This window comes from Falco biarmicus, chromosome 13, assembly GCF_023638135.1.
Source record: "Falco biarmicus isolate bFalBia1 chromosome 13, bFalBia1.pri, whole genome shotgun sequence".
NCBI classification, from domain to species: Eukaryota; Metazoa; Chordata; class Aves; order Falconiformes; family Falconidae; genus Falco; species Falco biarmicus.
The window spans coordinates 2,578,860-2,603,113 of NC_079300.1; the positions used below are offsets into that span (position 1 = coordinate 2,578,860).

Genomic DNA, 24,254 nt, shown 5'->3' on the forward strand with positions numbered 1-24,254 from the left:
TTAGTAACTAAGAGGGGGTTTAATAACTAAGAATAGAACAATGAGCTGTTTATTTTAAGAACTTGGCTTATTGTCTTGAATAGCCAGCAAATCAACCTCTGATTGAAATGCTGAATGTATGCTTGTTCTCAGAAATGAAGTCTTACCAATAGTAATTAGAAATCAAATGAAGAGAAAGAATCAATGGCTGGCGAACCAAGTAAGTTGAGGAGCAGGCTTATTGTGATGCATGATTTTTTAAATTTTATTTTTTTGCAGCTACCAGATAATTACTCTTCCTGTTTATCGACAATGACACACAGAAGCATGTTGAAATAGCATCTTGCCCCACTTGCAAAAGCAGAAATACGCTGAAGTTCCTGGTACACAAAGCTCTGTTTCCAGTACTGACAACTACCACAGCAAAACAAAAGCAGAATGATGCACCATACTTTTCTGTACGTGTAGATCCTATTTTTAAAATACTTGCCTTAAGCTCCTCCTCTGCACTCTGGGTAAATAGCACAGATACTGATGAAGAATCATCTGGCCGTTTATTTGAACCCATGAGCTATGTACTACACCCTCCTAAAATGCTCAACGAGTAGCTCCAGTCTTGATCTCTTCTCACTGCACAATGTTGGCTGAAATGGGAGAACTTTGTTTCACTAATCAAATTGCTGTGAAAGGAACCTGGATGTAGGAGTGGGTTATTTAGCCTCCCAGGCCGGACAACTTTGTTACCGTATTGGACGTGCTCTGTTTCATTTTTCTTAAGAGAAAAATGTGAGGAAGGACTGTCAAGTATTTCAGAGAAAACTCTACAATTTCAGTATTACAGTTCAAAAAGTGCTAGCTCTGGAATTTAATAGTAAATACTAGATCACAAGCTTAGCGATAACCTCATGTAAGTCCTGATTAATGTGAAAATTCATGTATTCTTAAGAGGTTGTGACTAAAAAATACAAAGATGGTTAAATGCGAGAACTGAGTTTTGGCTTTCAGTGGGGAAAGTGTTCAGTGTCATAATGAAACCTGATGTAATTTCAGTGGAAGGATTGTTGCTGAATAGCTGGTTCCTAATAACTCCTGCAAAGTGCATTTTTTCTTTATTTTTGTTACTCATAAAGGCTTATTTATGTAATTGGACAAACTATTCCTAAACTAAGCTAACCTTACTTTAAGAGGTAAGAGCAGCTGGCTTTCTTGAGCGCAAGGTACGCTAAGTGAAGAGCTGCCATGGAGGCAGGGGGTGACGTGCAGAGGGGCAGTGAGCTTTCCTTGGCTGGCTTCAGGGAGCCCCTGTGTGCTGCAGAGTGCTGAAGAGCCTTGGACTAGTTGCTTGACTGCAGACAAGGTAGTTTGTTGTAATAAAAATGTTACATACCTGTAATACTTTTTTTGCCTACAGTAATTTAAGCAGACCTTCTGGAACTTGTGGTCTTAAGGTTTTTTTTTTTTAAATGATACTCTTCAGTGGAGATTGCTTTCACATTCCTGAAGGACTAGGCCAGGACTGTTTTGGTTAATAGTTCTGTATTCTGAAGAACTATCCAGGGAAGTGAAGTAGCAGGTTGTGAACCGTGCCGAGCTTACTGCCCAAGGGGAGCACGCTGACCCGTGATGATTTTATGGGTGCTTTCTGTGCTCCCTTTGAGAAGCACGCTGTTAGCTCTGAGGCTGGGTGATGCAAGCTGGTTTGCGTTTCCATGTAGACTTGTGAATTCTGAGTCTTTTTTAATAAAAGCTTTAAATGGATATTGGCACCTGTATTTTTCTTTCCTGACTGTTTAGTGATGCATTGTTGCCCTTGGTGGTTATTGAGACTTACACACACTTTTTTTTTTTTTTAAACAGGCATGACTTCTGCTTTCCCCTGAGAAATATGTAGAGTTTTGGAGAAGTTTATCTTTGAGGGTCTGAAGGCGAAGTTCCCCTTAGTTCCCCCCCACTGATGAGTTGATGCATTTTTCTTTCTTGGGGAGGAAAGGAGTTGGATTCTTGTTCTTCTCTTGCTCTTCATTCCCTCAGCTACCTGCTTCTCCAGTTCTGACATGCTGTGGTTGTAGGTAACTCATCTGCCATTGCCTGTTGGTTGGCATTTCGTGTGTGATGTGACAGACCGTAACTGTGAACTTAATGCCTTGTTGAAATTTTATTTTCAGTTCTTAAATTCTCTGTACCCTTGAGCATCTTGCTAAAGTCCTGTGGTGGACTTCTGCAAATGGTGTAACTTGCCGTGTCAGCTCAACTCCAAATGCCCTTGCCTTTGCTTTCTGAGGGATTTCAGCCCGCTGATTTCCTTTTACCTTGCTTTTTCAGTGGTGGCTGTGGAGGATGAGAGCCATCTGGCTTTTATTCCCTTATCCCCTATTCCTCTAATAAATTTCTGGTAGGGTGGAGCCTTCCCCTCTCTATTGCCAGCCCTTCTGCTTCCAGCCCAGCATCAGAGTTGTGATGCTGTGTGTGTGCTTCAGCCTTTCAATGCATACTTCATAGTTTCAGGTTGATTCTCAAGAGGAAAAGGGATTTTTGAATTCTGGAATACAGTTTCTTCTTGGTAGAGAAAATCTGGTTGTGATCATTGTGGGAGGGATAAGGCAGCAGCTACAGCTGGGAGCAGGCTGCCTGCCTTGGCTAGGGGGGGGCTGGTCGGGCACGTGCTGCGGGAGTCCTGTTTGCAATGAATTTTGAATGGCTTGAGCTGAAAGCTGCTTACCTTTTTAAGATGGCCTTTGTTCCCTGCAAAGTTTCCCTTAATGGCTTCTATCCCCACCAGCCTGAGAAATTGTTGGTATGGTATGGCTTTCCTGACTTTTTTTTTTTTTTTTTTTTTTTCCCCCTCAGTACAGAGTTTACGGGTTGGGCTCTGCTATTGGATTGTGATGGTCTGAGTAAATTCTGCTGGTGGATGTGTACACTTGTTTGGAGATGTTTATAGAGGAGTTAATAAATTTAACAAAATACTGTGCTGAACTACTGTTTACTACTATATTTATCTGGGCAAGTTTCTGAGGGGTGTGTAACTTATGAAGAATATGAATGATGTTATCATCTCTGCTGTTGCCTCTGCTCGCATGGGGTACACCCAGGCACGGGGCACTTCCAGAGGTGCTGTGCCTTTTGGGTGGTTCTGTTCCTTTCCATTGGATGTGGTGGGTTTTTTTTGGTGTTTTTTATGGTGGTTGGTTTTTTTTTTCCCCCTCTTTAGGGATTATTGCTGGATGTTTCGATAGCCTTTCTTATTTAAAAAATTGGTTAATATTCTGTTGCATACCTTACCGCTGTCGGTGCTCTCTCACTGCTTCTGTTCTGCAGATAGCCAAACGAGGCAAAGCAGAGCTGTTCAGGTGAGCTGCATTTCTGAATAATGTGAAAATCTCTCTTCCTAATACATTCACACTGTGTTCTGTTGAATGGGGCAGATGTACCTTGGCGTGAATGGGAAGCCGGACAGCCCTAGTCACACAGTGTGCTGTTTCATGCAGACCTCTTCAAAAGGAAGTGGTTAAAGCACAGAAATGCTCTGTAAATATTTAAACTTCAGTGCGTATGAATCATGAAATAATCTCTTTCAAACATTCAGTAACGGAGTAGCTGCCCGCGTGACACTGCAGTGCTTCAGATCTTGTGGTGTTCTCAGAGCATGCAAATGTTTTCCCGTATTTGAGGTTTTTTCATAAATACTGGTTACTAAGAACAACAAAAGCATTTGTGCCATAGAGATGGTGCTTATGAACAAGCTGCTTATCCTCCGGGACCTTGGAAGTTTTCTGGCAGCAATGGTAGGGAGCTCTTCTTCATCCTGACCCTCCCAAGGAGCCTGTGTTTGAGGTGGCCCCAGAGCAAGGCAGCAGGAGCGGTTTTGTTTGTTCCTAGCCACGAGGAACGGTGCTGAGACCAGCTTGCGTGGCCGCCTAAACAGTTGTCAGAAGTGGTGGATTTCAGTTGTTACCTACCTCAGTTGAATTTGAATCAACAGATTGGAAATTCAGGCTGCTGTGTCTCCGTGCCAAGCCTCCGTCTGCTGAATGTTAGAGGAAGAAATAGAAGCAGCCTTGGCTGACTGGGTGGCGGAATCTGGATCCCCTGGTTGAGTTTGCCCGTGTTACTGTGGTTACACCAACCATGCTTCGGTTGGGAAGAAAGCGAATGCACTTCTGCCTAGAGTTCCCATGGAGGTGATCTAGAACATCTGAAGGAAAGGTTTTGGCTTTTTTTTTTTATTTAAATAAGGAGAAAATGTTGGTAAAATAAATCAAAGTCGTTCTGTCTGTTTAGTCTGGGCTCTGGCTTGTGTCAGCATATGTAAAATTGGATAGCTGAAGCAGTTACCATGTCCTGGCCATCTGGTCTGCCCTTCCCCTTTGGAGAGAAGCAGTTACTGTTGTTGCAGAGATGTCTTGGAAAACATTTTTTATTTTTTTTTTAATTTTGGGGCTTTTTTTGCCAACTTCCTTAATGTTGAGTATTATGCAGAGGTTATTAGCAAATGGGACCCAGTTTCTTGGCTTTTCTGAAGTTTGCTTTCTGCTGCTGTGTCTCTGCACTTCTTGGGTCTGCAGCGTGGCTGGTTTTCTGCCTTTTTGGTGTTTTGATTCTGATGCTTGTGTGGTTGTGGCCACGCAGCGTCCCAGCTAGATCATTTGTTGTCAGCCTCTAAGACAATTCCTCTTACTCTTGTAGTGTTTTCTAGTTCCCGTATGGCTGGCAGCCCCTGTTACCTTACCTTGCATCCTCTCTGAATAACCCCTGCTCCCAGCTGGCTTGAACACAGGCGTGTGCTCAGCTGTTGTGGGCACTGGTGGCTCTACAGTTGCCTGTAGCTCAAACATGGGGTTGAAAGTCATTAGCGCTTTCTGGGAACAACAATTCAAACTATATTTTTGTTACGGTACCTGCCAAGGTTTTTATCGTGTTCTTGCACGTGAAGTTTTGCACAGGTAGTCGGAGCTTGTTCCTGTCCCGTGGTGCCCACAGCGTTTAAGCAAAATGTGACAGGGTTTGACACTGTGGGAGGGGAGAGGCTGAAGCTCCCGATTCCCCTGAGCACTGGGTGAGCTGTTCCACTGAGCTGCCTGTGCAGAGGGAACAGAAGGTTTCGGGGCCGGACTGTAACTGCATGCGAACGGTGTGTTAACATTTCTAATTGCCTTGGGTTAGGCAAACGGTCGCTTCTTGGCCAGTGAGCTCCCTGAAACCTTTGGCTCCCGCTGCTACGATCTGCAGGGGAGCTAAGCTGCGTGTGAAGATTCTCTGGAGAATAATTCTGTTACCTTTCTGAAATGTGTAAGCTAAAAGCCTCTCTTCATCATGCATTTAATGTGAACAGAAGGAGTTGCTACCCTTTAGCGAAGGTGCTGGTGTGGCGGACCCTGCCAAGGAAATAGTAGATAGGTGGTAATCGTCCTTGAGGGTAGCTTTTTGAAATACGCTAACAGCGTTTTAAAAATTCGTTACCTAACTAATGGCAGGAGATGATTGCTTTCTTCTGCTCTGGTGCCTTCCTCAGTTATTCACTACAATTTTTCTATGCAGCCCTCTTTACTACTAGAAGCAGTAGTTGTAAAAATTGTAAAAAAAAAAAAAAAGTTGTAAAAAACCCCAAACGCCAGAAGCCTTTTGGAAAGGGTGCTTTTTGGCTTTATTTGGGCATGGGTGGCTCAGGAAAGGAGGACAACTTGCCTCTCAGTCTTTCATAAAAATGCCTCCTGTGTTCTTCACCCAAATTTGTCCTCACTACAGTTTGCCCTCACTCTGGAGGAATCTTATTTAAACTTCTTGCTGTTGTTGTGTGGGTGAGTTTTATGGCTCTTCTCCAAGTCTCCTACTCAGCAAAGTGGAACAAATCTGGAGCGCTGTGAGATGGCAGCAGGGATGTGCTTCCTCAGCAAGGGGTGAGTCTTGCTGGAGCATCCATCCCCTCTGCATTCACGTCACTCCTGGCAAGAGGACCTGCCTTGAGCAGTCCCAGCTCCAAAGCAAGCCTGGCTCTGGTAGTCTGACCAGAAAGAAAGTAGAGAAGGGGATTGATGCAGCTGTTGAGGCTCACCAGTGGCCTCCAGATCTTGTAAAGCAAACTCCAGCGCTGTAGGAGTTGGCAGTCAGCGACGCGGTACACGCGAATGAAGAGGTAAATGCTGCGGGTAATGTGAAACGGCAGCAAGCAGACAGAGAAAAGCCCACAGACTAGGAAAATGGTTCGGATCGACTTGGCTCGGGCGGCACTGCTGGTGGGGCTGGCATCTCTGGAGTGCCGGGTGAGGCTTCGGATCATCAGGCAATAGCAGGCTAAAATGATGAGGAAAGGAAAGAGGAAACCAGATGCGGTGAGAGCCATGCCATAGGGGAAATAGCTGCTGAGGTTCTCGGGGCTTGTCATATCGTAGCAGACGGTGTGGTTATTGATAACGCCGGTGCGAGCGTAGATTGAGGTGGGCAGGAGCTGCAGGAACACCAGCGCCCAGGACGTGGCTGTGCCGGCGGCAGCCAGGTGCCGGGTCCGGTAGGGTATGGAGCGGATGGGATAGCAAACACCCAGGAAGCGGTGGACGCTGATGCAGGTCAGCAGCAGGATGCTGCCGTACAGGTTGGCGTAAAACAAGAAACGTACCAGTTTGCAGAGCAGCTCTCCGAAAGGCCACGTGTCCTGCAGGATGTAGTTGACAATGAGCAAGGGCAAAGAGAAGAGGTAGAGCAGGTCCGCCACGGCCAGGTTCACCAGGTAGATGGTGGTGCAGGTCCAGCCCTTGGCACGGCAGCAGCTGAGCCACAGCATGGCTCCGTTGAGGAGCAGCCCCAGCACGAAGACGGAGCTGTAAGTGAGGGGTAACAAGATGTATTTATAGCTTTCTTCTAGAGGGCACAGAGCCTTCCCAGAGGTGCTGTTCTCCGTTTCCTTCAGCCCCTCCATCCCTGGGCGCAGCTTGAGGCACTGTGCACTGTTGTTCTGTTGCTTTAAAGCTCTCCCTGCCAGAAATAGAAACAGCAACACCCGACAGTCATTTGTCACCCCTGGCCCTTGCCTCTCGCCACCTCAAAGAAATCTGGACAATCCTAATTAAAGCACACACAGCCCTCTGGAGAGATGAAACTGCAATGGAAATGGCGCGTCACTGTTACCACTTGAATTCAGCCAAAGCAGCGGCCGCTGCAGATGCTTGGTGGTATGCCCCTGGGCAGCGGCGCTGTGTCGCAAGGGCAGTTAAATGAAGCTTATTGCAGTTGCAGGCTTTCAGATTCCTCTGAGCTTTGGTTACTTCAGGGGGGCAGTTGAGGGAAGGGCTCAAGCGAGCACGCTTTTTGTGAGAGGCAGTGCCTGGGACTGCTGCTGGTTTGGCATCACAGGCAGGTTGGGAAGAGGTGAATTTACAGCTTGCCCATAGCAGCAACAGGGAAACAAACTTGACGGATAGCAGCAAGTGGAGCTGGGGCAGAGCTGGCCTGGGCAGGGGTTTGCTCAAAATGTGTGTTTGTTGCAGTCAGAGGGAATAGGACGTCATTTCCCTCTTCTCAAAGGGGTGGGGAAGAGATGCTTTCCTGCTTTCTGGTGTCCTTTAGTCCCGTTCAGAAAACACTAATGCGGTTTGTATAGACTAAATTTTCTTTTGAAGTTTGTACCCAGTATACCTCCTGAATTTCCCAGTAAAGCGAGGGAGCCAGGAGAGGTTCACTAGCAGGCATCCCATTCTAAAGAAGGCAAGGATCAAAACCATCCGAGAAATGACTGAATGTCTTTTTGTTTTTAATTTAGGGGAAAGCCAGGTAAATTCTGTGTGTGGCCACCTGAGCCAGAACTGCTGAAGAGTTTTCTCCTGGCAGAACCATGACGTCCATGTTCTGGTGAGCATCTCTGATTTTATCTACCTGCCATGCTTGTTTTACACTCTATGTCAGGCCCTATTTGGGTTTATCTTCTGTTGTATTTCAGCAACACGCCCCCCTCGGAGCATCTTGGTCTGAGCTGCGGGCTCCTGTGTCCCTTACTGCAAACCCCCTCCAGGCACCCACTGGCCCCTGAGTGTGGAAAAGGGGTTTAGCCCTCACTAGGTAACGACGTAAATAACTTAAATATCTCACAATCAGTTAGTTACTGCTTGGCTTTTAAAGTACTGTACCGATTTCTTCATAATCTGCAATAAGGATACACTTCCGTGGTATTAACTGGGAGCAGTGCCCAGGGTTACTGGGGGCTGCTCACCCTCCGAAGGCAGGGGACATGAGTCGGGGCTGGTGGGTGAGATCAGGAGGGTGAGGTGAGGGTTGTCCCCACGAATGCTCCCGTTTTCTGGGTTAGCTGTCACTAGAGGTCAGCACTGCAACGCTGATAGACAAGAAATGTTTTCTGTGTTAGGGCAAAAAGCCTTATTTCAAGGCTGCAAGTGCTGTCACTCATTTCTGTCACTTATTTACATGACTTTGGAGGCTGCTTTCCAAAGGCAGATATTAATGCTGGCAGACTTCAGCAGGAAGAGGTCGCTTTTGTTTCCTCTCATGCAAATAAAACAGGGTAAGGTAATGAAATGACCAAACTTGCCTTTTTTTAAAGCTGAATGGTTGAGGTTGGAAGGAGATCAATCACCTAGTGCTGCTCGAGAAGCGGTAAATGTTTCGGACACTGAAATCCTGGCCCGTCTGTGTTCCCTGCCGGCTGCCTGAGGTGCCGTGGCTTGCTGCTCAGGCTCTCCTAGAGTTGCCTTCGGTCTAGTTTTTGGAAAAAGCACCTATTCCCCACAACTCTGTTGGATAGTCTGGTGGAGATACTGGCTAACTCCGATCCAGCCCCGGGCAGGACCAACTGAAGCTGCTGCTACCCCACCTAAGGCCGTTGTGCCATCTCTTCGCTGGGCACGCAGCAAACCGTGGCCCCTGATTCCCACGGGGTGGGTGGCACGGCAGCCCCCTCCCCAGGCTGGAGCTGTCAACTGGTAGCGTTGGCATCCTCAGCAAAAATACTTTTGACCCCAATTGGATGTGTTTTGTGAAGCATGAAGTTGCAGAAAATGGTGTGGGTTTAAATTCGGGCTGGAGTGATCCCTGCTGTGATCCGTTATATAGGCAAAGTTATTTAAAACAACTCTTAAAAAAAATTCCAACCCTCTGGACTGGATGCAAAAGGAAGGAGTGGTCAACAAAGTCCTCACATTTTACAGCCTAAGAGCTAACTCGTGACCTCCGCAGAGAAACGTTGTGTCTGCTCAGTGGTTCCTTATATAGCTCTGTTTGTGTTCAGGCATAAGGCGTGCTGCTGACCCCTTTTGTGATCAGACTTTGGGGGTCCCACCACAAAACCCTCTTGTTTTCTGTAATGTCACTTCTGTCAAGAGCTCATTCTGCTGGTACAGTCTTGGTGGGTTGCAGCAGGATAGAGAATTTTCTGCTGCATGAAGTCTTGGTCTATCCAGGTCCTTGAAACCCTCAGTTCTCTTAAATTTGACCTTGTTTCCAGATTCCTGGTCTTCTCCATTTCCTTGGGAGTGATTTGGGCCACGTCGTTTGGGCTGCTGGCGGGGGAATAGTTGGCGTTGGAGACAGGCGTGTTGTTCGGTGTTACTGAGCGGTTTTGGGGTGCGGTGCGTGTGTGGGGCAGCTTTGCCCGATCTGGCTGGAAAGGTGCCGCTGGAGAGGTTTCAGTTGGGTTCTGTAGCTGGACCTGACCTTTGGAGGAAAACCTGCGTGTCCACCTTAGGGTATCCATGGATTTAGGGCTGGAATCTCTTTGTTCTGCAAGCAAAAGGTGGGACATACCAGCAAGCAGAAGGAAGGAAGTAGTTTCCCTTCTGTTTCCTCTGAACAAGCAAATTCTACTGTTTCTGGTATTTTTTTATAGCATCTGTGGATCTGTAAACATCAGGCTGTTCCTCAGATTATTAAAATCTATGTTACTGTGGTATCTTAATTAATTGACTTGTTTACATGTTTACAAAGCTCTGTCTGTGAATATAAAACAGCTGTTAATGTCAGTAATTCTGAAATAGTGGAGCTGGCATCCTTGTCAGCTGAAATGATGATGGAGTGTAACTGGCCCCTTCAAATTAAGGTAAGTGAAGGAACGGCCTTATAGCAGCTGGGGTGGAACGGCTCACTTGTGGCTGCTGCAAATGGATGGAGAAATCTCAGACGTCTCTTAAATACGTACGGGAAATCGGTTAACCTACTTAATGCTAAAGACTTACGGACTTTTAAAAAAATTCTACTGTATTCACAGAGCTAGTGAATGTCTGCGTTATTTTTAGATACGCATGTTCCAGGGTTTATTTTATAGCATAGCGGTGGGCACAGATCAGCTGAGGTCTGTTGGCGAAGGTGAGGTCTGTCGGGGACTTGTCTCTTAGAATGCCTTGGTGGTGTTCCCCGTTGGCCTCTTCCCTGCTGGGTGGTTTTGCATGGCTGTTGGGTGTTCTTGTACAGTCAGTATTTCTGGGTAAATCCACCTATTAACCTGAGCTTAAAACCATCTTGTGGCCTTGCCATTGCTGTAATGTGAGCAGGGGTGACCCTCATTTACTGCCCTGCATTTCAGACTTACCTCAAATAGGAGGTTAAGAGTGAAACTTCACTTGCGACGCTTAGGCTATCTGAAACCATAATGCTTATAAGAGGAGCTCCCCAAGGCAGGTTTTCCTAGTCTTTGTATATGAAATTCACTTAAAATAGTTTTTAGTGAGCCTAGAGGTGATATCCCAGTGTATGAAATCTGTCAGAAATGATTGATACGCATATGAGAAGCTGAGCGAAAACTGAAGGAAAGAGATGGCATTGCCAGGCTTCATTTAAATACAAGAGCTATGCATTTAGATTGATTTAGTTTTATGCCAATAGATTCTGACATAAATATAGTGATATATCATGTATTGACTATAATGTCAACATTATTTTAAAGCTGACTCGAGGAAAAATATCGGGTTGTTAGTCCTGAAATACAGTGCTTTGTTCTGCTGAGAGGGAAAGCCTATGATCAAATAATCTCTTTCTTAAGACCTTTTGTAATAGCTCTTAAAACGAGTGGGTAACAGTAGAGGTGACCTGTCTCAGGGCACTCTGAAATTGTTTTGGGACTTGCCTGGCAGTAGCAGCCTGAATAGGAGCACGTTCTGCGGTGCTGTGGCTGTGCTTGGGACAGCCCAGCGCTGCGGCTCCTGCCTCTGCCCTCTGACTTACACATCCTGAACTTGCATATGCACCGCACAGGGCCGGCGGCTGGCTTAACGGAAAGCTTTGCTTCTATTGAATATATTGTTTCTTAGCTTGCACTTAGTCTGCTTCAATTATGGCAAAGTGTACCAGTTTAGCTTGTCTACCTTTGCAATTTTTATGAGCTTTCATCCCTTTTTATCCTTTGCATCTTTCTAGTAACTTATTCTGAGTGTGTAAAGTGTGGAAGTGGCTGTGGCTCGTTGCTCGGTGTTGTAGCTAAGGGGCAAGGCTCTGCCTGCAGCTTTGCTCGGAGCCCGCTGTTGGTGTACCGCTTGGGAAAAGCCCTTAGGCTGGCGGTGCTGAGTATCCCGACGCGGGTGGCCTCCAGGTGCAGGCGTGCTGAGCACCTGCAGCTCCAGTGGTGGTCAGTCGAAGCTCCAGCTGGTTATCACATCTGCAGATCGAAGCTCCAGCTGGTTATCACATCTGCAGATCGCTGCTAGGTGGCTTCATCCCAGCACACACAACTCATGTCTTCGTTGGGTTTGGGCTGGCTTCAGCCTGCTGGCAGTCCCAGTGGCTCCCTGGCGGCGTGGGAAGCCCTCGCAGCAGGGCCGGGCACCGCGGGCTGCCTGGGGATGCTGGGGAGCCGTGCTTCCACCTGCCGATGGATCTGCCTCAGCCGCTGAACGGCATGTTAGTGATCGCACATACGCGTTACAGCACATACCATAATGGCATTTTGGAAGTGACCATACTGCCATACCTATACATTTTGGTACATCAGGTACCGTGACACTTCTATTCACGTATGAATTGTTTTAAAAGTGTCAGGTGGAGAGTGCTATACATGGATGTAAGTTTGTCCCTTTGCATGAAATTCCTTTTTTCTTTCTCATTTTCTCCTGCATTTTTTTACTTTCGCTTTGTGCTGCTGCTGATATAAAGGGTTTATTCATGAGGTTAACCTAATTACTGTCTTCAGAAACAAAGCCTGTTTCTACAGTGAATATCCTTTTGATATCCATCATCTGAATATTGCCTAATAAAGTTAGCAAATGGCCTCCAAATGAACCAAAGTGATTCAGTATCTCATCTAGCAAAGAATGTATTATAGTTTTACCGATACTGACAGAAATGTTTAAAATTCTCAAAGCATTGCTTTGCTGGTGGATTAATATGCATTTTTCTGTCTTGAGATGAAAAACACCGTCTGGATTTAATGCAACACTTACAAAACTGCTGATGTGAGTCTCTGTTAAAGCTATTTTATATACATACTGGAGGGTTTACTGGAGACAACTGGAAAGTTCACTTTGAGTAGCTCCAATACTTGTAATCAGTAACTAAAATATATTCATGGAGTGGCAAGACTAAAAGGCACACATTTAAGTGCCTTCATATATTTTCCTTGCCTGGAACAAAGGTGATACATTTTTCATGTACGCAAAGCTCCTTGGAGTTGAGTATGCTCCGGGGAGATAATTAAGAAAGGTCGATATGCACCGATGGATGGAGCTGTGACCTGAGCACCCGCGCTGGCCGGGCCGTGGGGCATGCGGCCGGTGGCGTGCTCCCTGGGCTGGCATTGCTGCCGCCGTCCTCGCGTAAGATCCTAGCGCTGGGCTGGCGTGGGGAATGGTTTACGTTTGGTCACACTTCTCTGGCTTTCGGGTCAATGTTGGTTTAAAAACCTCTCTTAGAAGCCTGGTACTTGTCGCAAGACAAATATTCCTTGCTCTACTCTTCCATTTGTGTTTGGGGAGAAACAGAAGTGGTAAGTGAAGACAAAAAAGACCATTTTCCCCCATGAAGGTCATCATACTATTAAGTGAATTCTTGGACAAAAAATTTGGATTTAGCTTGCCTTTGCTGAAGCAGAAACCCAGCTAATCCTGGTAAAAAGAGCGTAACCAGCAGACTTCAGTGTTCTCCCTGCTGCCTACCTGCCTGATTCTGCCAGGTATTCGTGAGGAAGATGGAGGCAGTCTTTGTGTTCTTAATCTTCCGTCTTTACTTGGGCTGGAACTTTTATAAATATTTTAACTTAATTATCATATATCTTTAGCGGAAAATATCAGTTTAGAGGAGAACATATCAGAAAGCATACTGATGAACTGCCTCGTTCTACTGAGTACAAAAAGCCAGCATGAAGCGACGCTGGTGTCCAATGTGTCCAAAGGAAAATCATTATTTCAGTTACTTCTTAAATAGCTCCCTGGATTGCAAAGACTATCTGAATTAATGGTAGTTTGGCATCATTATATATTAACAGGCTCCATCTGATTTATTTTTCCTGGCAGTTATCCACTTGCACGATGTATTATGCCTGACTGTTCCATTTCCCCTGCTATTGAGTGGTAGATGGTGGATTAGAACCTTCAGCCAACAAGAGAGGCTGCGTGGGAACGTAATGGGATCTCGCATCATTTTTAATGGTGAGTTATGGACTGTCACGCAGGATATCTGGACACACTTAACTTTCTGGTGACAACTGTTACCAGATGTAAAGGTACGTGTTGTCACTGAGCTGCAAGAGAGGCAGGCTCCTGCTCGCCAGAGCTGTTACACTGCACAGAGTTGCCTTTGTAGATATTTCTGTAATTACAAACTTTTTCCTGGCTCCAGCAGTGCTTAAATAAAAAATCGATCCCATGGAATTATATTGCTGAATATTAAAGTCGGTATTTATTTGCAAGAGTCACTTTGGGGTGCCTAATTTGTCCGCGAGAGCAAGGTTTTCTGCTCGGGCTGCAAAATGGTGCAATAAAAATCAGTGATTGATGTTTATTATCAGATTAAATGGTTTAGCTGTGGGGATCAAAGTTATAAATTACAGCCCTCCCCAAGCTGTGATTGGCCACCAGAGATCTTTCTGAGTGCCAGCGTTTTTTAATGAGGTCGTATATTTTCGAGCCTCTAACAGTATCAACTTTTGTAGTTTATTGAAACTGTGTTTAAAATAACAGCTTACTGGGCGTCAGAAATATTGGATATGTTTTGTATGTGCTTGGTGAAATGTCCCAGAGGGAAAAAAAGCATGAGTTAAACGTGGAGGTTTTGATGCCCAAGCAAAGTCTGAGGACTTAAGGAGCACGAGGGATGCCATCCTCTGGCTCTACACCGGTGTAATTTTTTTGCTGCTTCTGGTTTTTGGTCGTTTTGCAGCCAATGCAGATGCTTTTGGGCTCTCCCTTGGTCTGCCTCCCCAGCATGCTGCAAGGGGGAACCATCACCTGGTTGGTCATGGAAATCAAATGTTTTCATTCCCGAGTGTTGTGGAAGAAACTACGGCGTTTAGTGTAGTATCAGTCAGATCAAAGTTTCATGGTCAGCTTCTTCCCTGCTGGGAGACTGGCTCTGGTTACACCAGCATTTCCCCCCCCTGCTCATCAAAGTGGAGGAAATGGAGATTTCCCCAAATGGGAGAAAAATGAAAACACCGTAATGCTATTTGTGTATAGCTGACAGGGCATGCCCTGAATATCAAAACCTCAATATCCAAACAATAGACATTTGATGAAAGGAATACTGAAATAATTTTGTTAGATTGCTCTTAAGCTCTGTATCTGAAAGCTGGCAGTTGAAGAACAGCTAAAATTTAGTCTGCCATTAGAGAAGACTAAATCATATTTTGTTACTTGTTATGGGAGACTTATAATTGGGGTAAAATCTTAACCGTGAAAGCATTAATCTCCAGTACAGTATTGTAGCATCAAAAGCATGACATTATCTTCCTGTCCCCAGGACTTCCTTTGTTAAAAAATCATTTGTTTTACTCAAAGGAGGTCCTTTTTCCTTTTGTATTAAAAAAGTTGGTCTTTTTTGCCTTGTGGCTGCATTTACTCTCAGGAGATTCTGATTAAGCAGCTCGGTTCAAAAGAGTTTGCACTGTACAGTCATTTTTTGGGGGGAAGAAATCATTAGGCGTTCCGTGGGTATTGCAGCCGCTCAGCTGGGGGGAGTTTCAAAGCCGACTCTCTGCTTCCATTTCTCCTGCATCAGCACATCGACGCTCATCCCTGGGTGTCGGGATAAACGAGGGGCTTTTTCAAAGGTGAGAAAATATTATTTAAAGTGATGTACAAGTATCAACAGATTGATTTTGCAGCCAGCCGTGCAGGTGTTATTTCCTTCATTTTACTGGTGTGCGAAGGACTTGCCCAAAGCCCACCTGGGGCGCGGGGGAGCCCCGCTTGGGCGAGCTGAACGAGCTGGTGCTTGCTGTAGTTGTGACTGGTTCATACATGGAGCGATCTGGTCTGTTCTTGAGTCAAATTGTGGTTGCTTGGTTTGGGGGGTTTTTTTGGGGTGTTTTTTTGTTGTTTTCTTTTTTTTTAATTATTACTTTTAAAGGCTAAAATAAGCAAAGGCAACCTGCGAGCGCTGCGGTGGAAGCAAAGCCCGGTGGGTAGCAGAATCTGCACGGCCGAGGGGCTGCTGGCCCTCCCTTGCTGCGAGTAGCAGCCCTTGCTGCTGTAATTGCACCTTTACCTTGCAAGCCCTGGTGGAAAATAATTAAATTTCATAAAAGCCTCTCTCATTTTGAGCCCCTGAGGGTATCAATTAAATGTAATAATGGTAACTGCAGCTTTTAAGCAAATATATAGGGTTTTTGAAAGAAATGAGGTGAAGTCTTTTGCACAGCATGAAGCTGAAGACTTTATTTCCAGGTTCCCCTGGCTGTAAGTACAACTCAGAGGTCTCAGAGGGAGCCGTTTCCACCCAAGGAACAGAGGCAGGAGGATGTTCAGGGGTTTCTTTGGTGGCCAAAGGCAGGTCCCAGCAGTGCCCATGATTTTGTGGTGTTTAACTGGGGTATTAACCGTTCAGCCACCTGAGCCGGCTATTGCCATTCGCCATCTGGCACGTTTAGGAACAAGTCACCAGTAGATTTTTTTTTTCCAGTGTCTCGCCGCAAATGAGCGCACCTCCCGCCCCACGCTCAGCTGAGATGAAAGGGTTTCTGTACCTCGGGGTAGCTGCTTAAAAAATAAATTAGGGTGGGCTACATGCCTAGCGTGGAGGTTGGCCCCTTCAGAGGCGGGGATGCTTGTCTCTGGGCTGCAGCTCCGTTAGCAGCAGCACAAGCTGCGTTGTGGGAGCATTCGAGAAGCAGCGTACACCTTCTGCAAGGTTGCATCAGAGGGAAATAAACCAGCGAAATTATCCTAATAAATTATAATAATTGTGCCTGGTGGCATGTGGTAATTTAAAAGAGATTAATCTAACAAGCCTTAAATATGAATAAATAATAAACATCTTCATGCATTGGGAATCTTATTCTGCTTATTTCTGAATGAATATTAATTAATCCTCATAAACCCAATGCAAAAATCGATCCATGTGGAGAAGGCACAAGATATTAAGTATACGAAATTGGACAGAGCCTAGATGAATATTCTCATCATCAATTAAAGTCGGATTACACTGCCGCTCGACTCCGTCACTGGCTGCCTGGCGATGAGAAGCCGGCTTTAAAACGGGGGCTGTGCTGTTGTGGTTCGTATTCGATTTTGTATCCCTTGTTTCCTGGCAGCCTTGGCTGGCTGGCTTACTGCTGGGTGGGATGGGCCAGGAATTATCTAGTGTCCCTGTGAGAAAGAAGGAAACCACAGGTGATGCTTGGCCATCAGAGAGCTGTCTGGTGCTGGAAGCCGGTGTCCCCCCGTGCCACGGTGTGTCCTCCGTCCTGCCTGCGTGCAGATCCATGGAGCTGGGAATTGGGAGCCTCGCCTCCTGATTTCTGCAGAGATAAATACTGCAGAAAAACTTTCTTGCGTGGCAAAATGACCCCTTGGGCCGTGCTGTCGAACTGGGTAGGGTACGATGCTGTCCCAGGCGATGGTGCTGGTTAGGTGATGCATGGTGTGTGCAGAGAGAGGGGATTTTAACCGGAGCAGAGCTGAAGACCTGCTCCGTTTTGAGTGGGAACATATGGAAGATGGATGAGAGGGAACATCTGCACCATCTGCTGTAGGAGAGCTCTATCCTTCATCCTTCCACCTCACTGCATTGCTGTTGTGTTTGGATGACATCCTTCATTCCCTCCCATTATCGCCGTTCTCCTAAGGCCACGTCTGTCTTCAGCAAAATGCTTTGCTTAGCAGTAGGCTGCACCGGGAGCTCCTACGTGGAAATTTCTTCTGCTGCCTTTTCCTGAGCCTGGCTTGGGCAAATATATTTTGCCTGTACGCATTGCCTGTACAAGTGGGCACCAGGATCTTGTTTTCAGTGAGCGTACGCTGCGTGCCAGAGTGTAAAATGAGCTGGGAGGGATAACTGGGGTGTTTGGAGATGCACTGGGGCCGAGGCGGGGGATGCTGGGGATGGCAGGAGTGATGCTGCTGCGGGCAGTCGCTGGGTGATGCTGGGCTGGCGTGCTCCCGGCGAGGCAGGGATGGTGTTTTGCATCTTGGTTTAAATCCTAAAGCCTGGCAGAGTTAAATGAAGGTCGCCGGCTGTAAAACATGACAAGGACGTTTTAAAACGTATCATAAAATAAAATGTAGCCTAGAAAAAAGCTTACGATGGCATCTGCGGCAGGCTTTGGCCTCCATTTTAAAAGCTGCCTTGATCTTTTAACATGGAAGCGATTCGCTGCCATTGTACCGTGGCTGAGATCTGCAGATACGGTGCTCAAAAGTGTCTGGAGGCTGCTGGTGTCTTTGGGGTTTAAAGATAGGGGGGAAGGGGAGGAGGAAAGGAGATACGCATCCTTGTGTCTCCCTGAGCCGGGCCGGGGCTTGCTTCAGGTGTACGTCGGGCTCATGGTCTAGAGTGTGAAGGTAAAGGGCGTCCGGGAGGGCGCGTGGGAAGGGGACTGTTGAAGAGCCCGGGGGGATGTCTCCCTGGGGTTTGTTCCGCTGCAGAATTTTCTGTGACCTGGGAGTCCAGAACCATAGAATCCCAGAATTCTTTAGGTTGGAAAAAGACCTTTAAGATCATCAAGTCCAATCATTAATGCAGCACTGCCCAGCCCACCACTGAACCGTGTCCTAGGCATGGCAGCTGTGCGTTTTTTAAACATGTCCAGGAGCGATGACTCCACCGCATCCCTGGGCAGCCTGTTCCGATGCTTGGCCACCCTTCCAGCGAAGGAATTTTTCCTGATATCCAACCTAAACCTCCCGCTGGTTCCGTCTGATACCCGTAATTACGTGACTGTCCAGCCCCGCAGGGAGATGGGGTGACACTATGTGTGCGAGGGGTGGGTGAGTTTTCTTGTACAGGGTAACAACACGCTGGCTGTGAATTGCACAGAAATATTTATGTTTTTCCTCTGCCTCTGTTTTCACTCTTGGGTAAGTAGAAAGGTCTTCACGATCTACTGCATGTAAGAAGTGTTACGAGCTAATTAAAAAAACCCATCAGCCCCCAAATCTAGATAGTTCCCATTTCCCCAGAAAGCAGCAATTAGCAGATGTCTGTCTTGCTTTCACCTACAGCTTAAATACCAAAGAAGTATCTTCCCTACTTGCAGCAATATTTGAGAAGCATTAGTAATCAGCTTTCCATGCTGCCTTGAATGTTAGGGATGATGGGCAAATACAGCAATGTTTGCTCTGGTTTGTGAACTGGACCTGTGTGTGCATCTTTTTGGAATATACTTAATAAAAGTTTTCAGAAACCCTTTACATGAGAAAAGAATTTTCAAATGGAAATGTGAGACCCAAATTTTGGCATAAAGTGAGAACTACCCTGGTATCATCAGCAGGCCGGGGATTAGACTTAGTATGAGAATAACAGATATTTTGAAGAATTTGAAAATATGGAGGTTGCTTTAATATTTGTATGCATCTGATGAGTTTGTGTATTTCTACTTATGGTTATTTTCTGAATTTCCTGACAGGTCTTACTGAGATTGCAGATTCTTTGGGTTAGTTCCTTTTGCAGGGGTTGTGAAGAGCCTGGGAATATGCCCTTTTGGTACACAAACGGGCTTGCTGAGTGAAAGCACCACATAAAAAGATGACAAAAGGAGCAGATGATCTATGGCCCGGTTTCCCTTCTGCGTAGAGCGTGCAGTGGTGTCGTTTACCATTCATCACCCTAAGGACAAACTCTAGCATTGACAGGTACGCATTTTTGCCAATCCTGACTTTTTTTCCATTTCATTTAATATGTTTCTCCAACCGGCAGATACTGTATTTGTTGGGAAAGGAGGGGAGAAAAGCCCACGTCAGTATGAACATCTGTGGAGTCCAGGCAGAGACAAAGGTTCGCTGAGCTTTGGAGCAAGCCCGGCGCGTGCTGTCTCTGCACACCCCTCCCCAGGGGAAGGTTTCCCAGCCCCTGCACTGGGAATCGGAGGGACAGGTTCCGGGGGGAGAGCAGGCGGTGGCTTACAGGGTGGGCGCTCCCCCTGGGTACTTAACTGATAGCTGATACCACCACAGTCTTGCCTTGGTGAACCCAGATGTGCTTTCATATCCAGAATGCCCGTGGCAGTGGAATTGCCAGCTGGCTGCTGGTTCCCAGCAGGTTCGTTCCCGTTGCTCTGGCTGCAATGTTTTGTGCATATTTTGAAGACCCTGTGGCACAGGAGGCTGCGGTAACGCTGAACCTTGCACCCTTGCAGCAGCTCCACAGCAACTGTGTGCTCCCAAAAGCAAAGCGCGATCGATCGCATTGGTGATAGCCAGCGATATAAAAACAAGGAAGAAGCAGGGAGAGTGCACAAAAAGGGGATTTGTCAGACTGAAAGCTTATAGCTTTACAAGTGTCTTTAGTGGATGCTTTGTTGCAGCTGAAAGCATTAGTTAAATGTATGGCATCGGGGTTTTTCTTAAGGTGGGGAGTGCTGGAGCGAGGACTGAGTTGCAGCAGCTCATGTGGATGTCACAGCATCTGCACTGCTTGAGGACAGGAGGCAAACCAGCCGAAGCATGTACAAAATACAGTGAATTTTAAGCATAATTATAATGTAGCTTGGTGTTGTCCAGGGTTTTCTGGAAATGCCTTAAATCTGACAATTCCCATTAGAAATATGTATATATCTGTTGTTGTCCTCCATGCTGATGTGGAGACCACCAGCCACTTTTTACAGCAGAGGGACATGGCTTGATGTCACGGGGACAGAAGTCTCTCCTGGGCAGGTTTTTTCACCCTGGTGCGTAGTGGTGCGAGCGATCGCTGCCTGCTGGTTTCGGCCCCCGCTGGAGCGGGCGGCTGTGGCCGAGCCATGCCTGCTGCCCTGCGCCGGGCTGGGCGCCGGGGCTGTTCCCCAGGGGAGGCTGCTGAGCACAGCCTGCAGCGAGTGAACCCGGCATTTACAGGGCATCACCCTGAAAGCTGCGTGTAACCTGTGGTATGGCACCGGCAAGGAGTTAGCAGCAGCAGTATGGTCTAACTGGGGAATTTTAAAAGTGTTTTTATGTAGATCCATTGCCAAGGATTTCAAAGAGATTGTGCTTTGGTCTTTGCTGCAAAGGGAACAAAGTGTACGAGTTTGACCTGTCTGGAGAAGCTGTTCCTTTGCCTTGCTGCTAGGCAGGATTTAAATCCTGCTGTCGTATTGCATTGATCCCGAATAATTGCTTTAATAGCAGTCCCGGTGTAAACAGTAACTAGGCTTCTGTCGCTTAAGTAATGAAATTACATATATTTTTGCCCTGGAAGAATTTATCCTGCAGCTAGTGTTGCCTCCCTGGGATGAGGAAGCTCCTTGCTCTGAGCCTGGGCAGCATGAGCCTGCATGCCCCAGGAGAAACACATGAGGAGGAAAGATGAGGGGAGGGCAGAAGTGTGGGGAAATAAATTCCTTTAGGTATCAGAGCAGTTGCTTCTGTTAGACAAGAAAATAATGGGTTGCATTGTAGGCTGTAATTCCCACAGAATGTCTCGCGGTTTCTCTTTGTCTGGGCTCCTCTATTAACACCCAGTGTGATTTCCCCTTCTACCGAGTAGCTGCTCTCCACCTCAGGGTACTTCTCAGATGATCGTATGCAAATTGGATGGGTTTCCATCAGAAAAAGTCAGCAGCACCTTTCTCTTCCCTGCCTTCGCAGTCCCTTTTGTGAGCAAGCACAGACCGCTTCGTGCTCCTCCCATGATGATCTGTTGTTCACAGAGGTTTTCATGCCTCAATTTCAAGCAGCCACCAGAATTTGTAAGGTGGGAAAAGAGCAGTTTATGAACCAAAGGTCCGAGTTCAAGCATAAGAAGCAGATCATCCCAGCTCAGCAAAGTAAACCCTTGCTTTGCCAGAGCTTTGGGAGCTTAGTTTCTTTTTTCTTTCTTTGCATTTTCAAATACACATGAAGTGCTTTGGGCTGGTGCGCAGCCTGGGCTCCAGCCCTGTCTGTGTGCGAGTGCACTGCTCCTAGGGAGAAACGAATTAGTGACACCCGCGAGTGTGTCCGAGAGTATTGTAGTGATATTTATGCTTCGGCAGAAAGCAAACAAAGAAGATTCTAGCACAAAAATAAGACTCATATACAGCCCAAAAGGGAAACCATTACAAAAGCTCAGCAGTCACAACGTCTTCGCATGCAATGAATGCCTTTTACTTGGAAGAGTGATTTGCAATATAGCAATAACTGGCAAAATGTGTATGCCTGGATCATAAACTCTCAGTAATGTGGAGCTAAACAGTTAGCAAAATTCACCACATCTTTATAAAGTGTGGAAAGTATACTTGAAGTATATATATCTGTATCTATCTCTGTATTTTCTACAGCGCAGTAGTTTCATATGGTTCGATCTACTGCATACAGGCAATTTGCATGTGATTTAGTGCAATATTTATGCCAGGCATGTCATGTTGGTCTAAGTAAATGAAGTAGTGCTGGCAATCCTTTTCATTATTAATACTGCTAGAAGTAATGATTTTGTATACCAAGTTGCAGGTTTCAGTGAGCAGATCCCTAGTTAATGTAATGCGTTTGACCTTCACACTTAGCCGGGTGAGTTCTGATAGTCTATCTGTTGTGTAATTGCCTTCTGATTATTATTCACCAACCCTGGTATTGTTTAATGTGCAGATTAGTATCTTGCTTGTGAGCTTTGGTTCATAACCACAGCTCTACTAAACATCGTGCTATTTTGTCCTTAGTAAAATCACCATAGTAACATTGCGGGGAAAATAGTGTGCCTTGTATTTTTATCCTGTGCTGAAATAAAAGGGCTGGCTAATATTTTTCTTACTTTTGTCCACCTCTCATCTATTACCGCTTGCAGAGGCTGGAGGAGGTTGTACTTTCGGCTTCCAGATGATTGCAGTTTCTCCTGTGGATGTGTGCAAGACCCAGTGATGCTCATGGAGAGGGGGAGCGCGTTCTGCAGCCGCTCTGTACACCACGCTGCTCTTGATCCCTTGTGCTGACCGCTGCAAGCAAGACGAAAGATCGTCCTTGCTTCAAACAACTGGTAATTAAATGGCTCAAACCCAAGCCCTGTTTTATGCACAGGCAATTGAGAAATGGAAGAGTAAAGTTATTTCAGGGTGTTGTGTAGAGAGTATTGGGCTTGGGTTGTGCCGCCCTGGGGGTTTGCTCCCTGCAGAAGGTCTCTGCTCTTCGGCTCCCTTGTCATTCTCATTAATTAATCTTCTGTTCAATAAGCATTTGTCTGTTTAGATGGGTGGCTTTGCAGGTAAACTGATTTTCCCCCTTTCTTTCAAGAAGGCTAAGGAAATTAGTTCCCCAAGCAGATCTGTGCATTTTGAGGGGGATATGACTGTGATTTTGATGGCAGCGATTGCTGAGCTCTGTTACCTTCAGGTGCAAAAGCATAAGGAGCACAAACTATGGTCTTGCACCCAGTGTGGCACAGGGTGACCAGGAGCATCCTTGTCCCGGGGAGGAGCGGGATCCGGGATCAGGCGACTGGTCCCAGTGCTGCAGCTGCATGCCTGTTGCCCCTCACCCAGCGGGGGGCTTGCCTGGGGGTTTCCCTGCTCGTTAAAGTGGGCTCCACTGCCTTACATGAAATGAGAGAAAGCTCTTGTGCAACAGTACATTGGTGAGTTAAACTTTGTGATTCTGAAAATAATAATTGGGTTGCCAGTATGTGTTTAAACAAGGGATAAATTATACGTGGGTTTTGGCATGCAATTTCACCCCTACTGGTCCAGAAACTCATTACAAAGGTAGGAGTGATCGCGAGCCAAGATTTCCAGCCTCCATTCTCTTTCCAATAAGACTTTATACTATTGCGTTATAATCTTCGGCTGATATCAGCATGTATCATGCCCTAACTGCCACGGGTGATAAAACATTTGACAGGTTTCCACATCCCCGTTAAATAAAACCCTGTAATGGTAAATCACCTGGAGCAGCGTCCCTTGGCTGGGTACCAAGCACGTTGTTTTTCAGCCTGAATCTCTCTGAGATGTGAGAGGTGATAGGGCGTGCTTGCCCGCCCCGTGCAGCGCTGCCGCCTCCCTCAGAAATGCTGGGGACGGTTTCGGAAGCCCTTACAGTTGCTGTTGCAGCTCCTAAGAGCAGGGGATCCACCTGCAGTGATTTTTCCAGGGAAGTCCTGCTGTGTGGGCAGCCAGCCCAGCATGTCTGAGCTGCAGCGGGAAGCTCCTCTGCAAACCTTAATTCCTTCCCTACCCCCCTGGCAAATAGAAATCAGCTGTTCTACTTGAGTTATTTTGCTTTGATATGGAGAGGAATAAGCTAAATATGTTCCTTGAACTATGGCAGAATAGTGGGTCAAAAATGTTGATGGTATTTTTCTTCTGATCCAGAAAAAAAATAAATAATTTCCGTCAGGGGTATATGCTGAGAGGTGTCATACGTACAGCTTCCACAAACAGAGCAGAGCTTTGGCAGGGGTTAGAAATCCCTCTTTGGCATGATGATTTGTGGCTGTGTTGCTGTGTTATTGGGTTGTCAACTTGGAAGAAAAAAAATACCCCTGTGCTTTCATTTATTATGCCTGGGAAAAGGGCCCCCGTTGCTCTTCTCGCTCTTGTCTTGATCCATCATGATGTGCAAGCCCGAAGCGCGCGGGGAGGGTGGCTGCGCGCTGGGATCTCTGCTCCCCTCCTACACACTTCTGCAAGTGGTGGTTTCACTTATGGTGACGTGGAAGGTGAAAGCTGGACTCTTCCAGCGGCTTGCCTGCCATTTTTGAGGTATTTATGGGAGAAAGCGGAACCCAAATGTTTGAGGAAGAAGGCCAGAATG

The 24,254-nt window shown here is 46.4% G+C and overlaps 2 protein-coding genes across 7 annotated transcripts in view; one reads left to right on the top strand and one right to left on the bottom strand.

Moving 5' to 3' along the window:
* MFSD1 (major facilitator superfamily domain containing 1) overlaps positions 1-24,254 on the top strand; it is a 42,543-nt gene that overhangs the window by 14,972 nt on the left and 3,317 nt on the right. For 2 of the 6 annotated variants that reach the window (XM_056357897.1, XM_056357901.1), the window contains one exon: positions 259-1,737. In XM_056357897.1, the coding sequence (XP_056213872.1) occupies positions 259-318 (60 nt within the window). In that variant the 3' untranslated portion in view covers positions 319-1,737. Of the gene's footprint in view, positions 1-258; positions 1,738-7,732; positions 7,822-7,909; positions 8,029-13,418; positions 13,554-18,967; positions 19,194-22,296; positions 22,486-24,254 lie in introns of those variants that run through there. The other 4 variants (XR_008825077.1, XR_008825078.1, XR_008825079.1 and 1 more) reach the window with 4 other exon arrangements.
* Positions 1,841-7,254, bottom strand: LOC130157881 (P2Y purinoceptor 3-like). The gene has a single exon (XM_056357902.1). The coding sequence runs from the start codon at positions 6,890-6,892 to the stop codon at positions 5,867-5,869; it is 1,026 nt and encodes a 341-aa protein (XP_056213877.1). The 5' UTR covers positions 6,893-7,254; the 3' UTR covers positions 1,841-5,866.

Excerpts from the sequence above, each read along its gene's own strand:
- LOC130157881 (XM_056357902.1), bottom strand. The coding sequence starts at position 6,892 with ATGGAGGGGCTGAAGGAAACGGAGAACAGCACCTCTGGGAAGGCTCTG.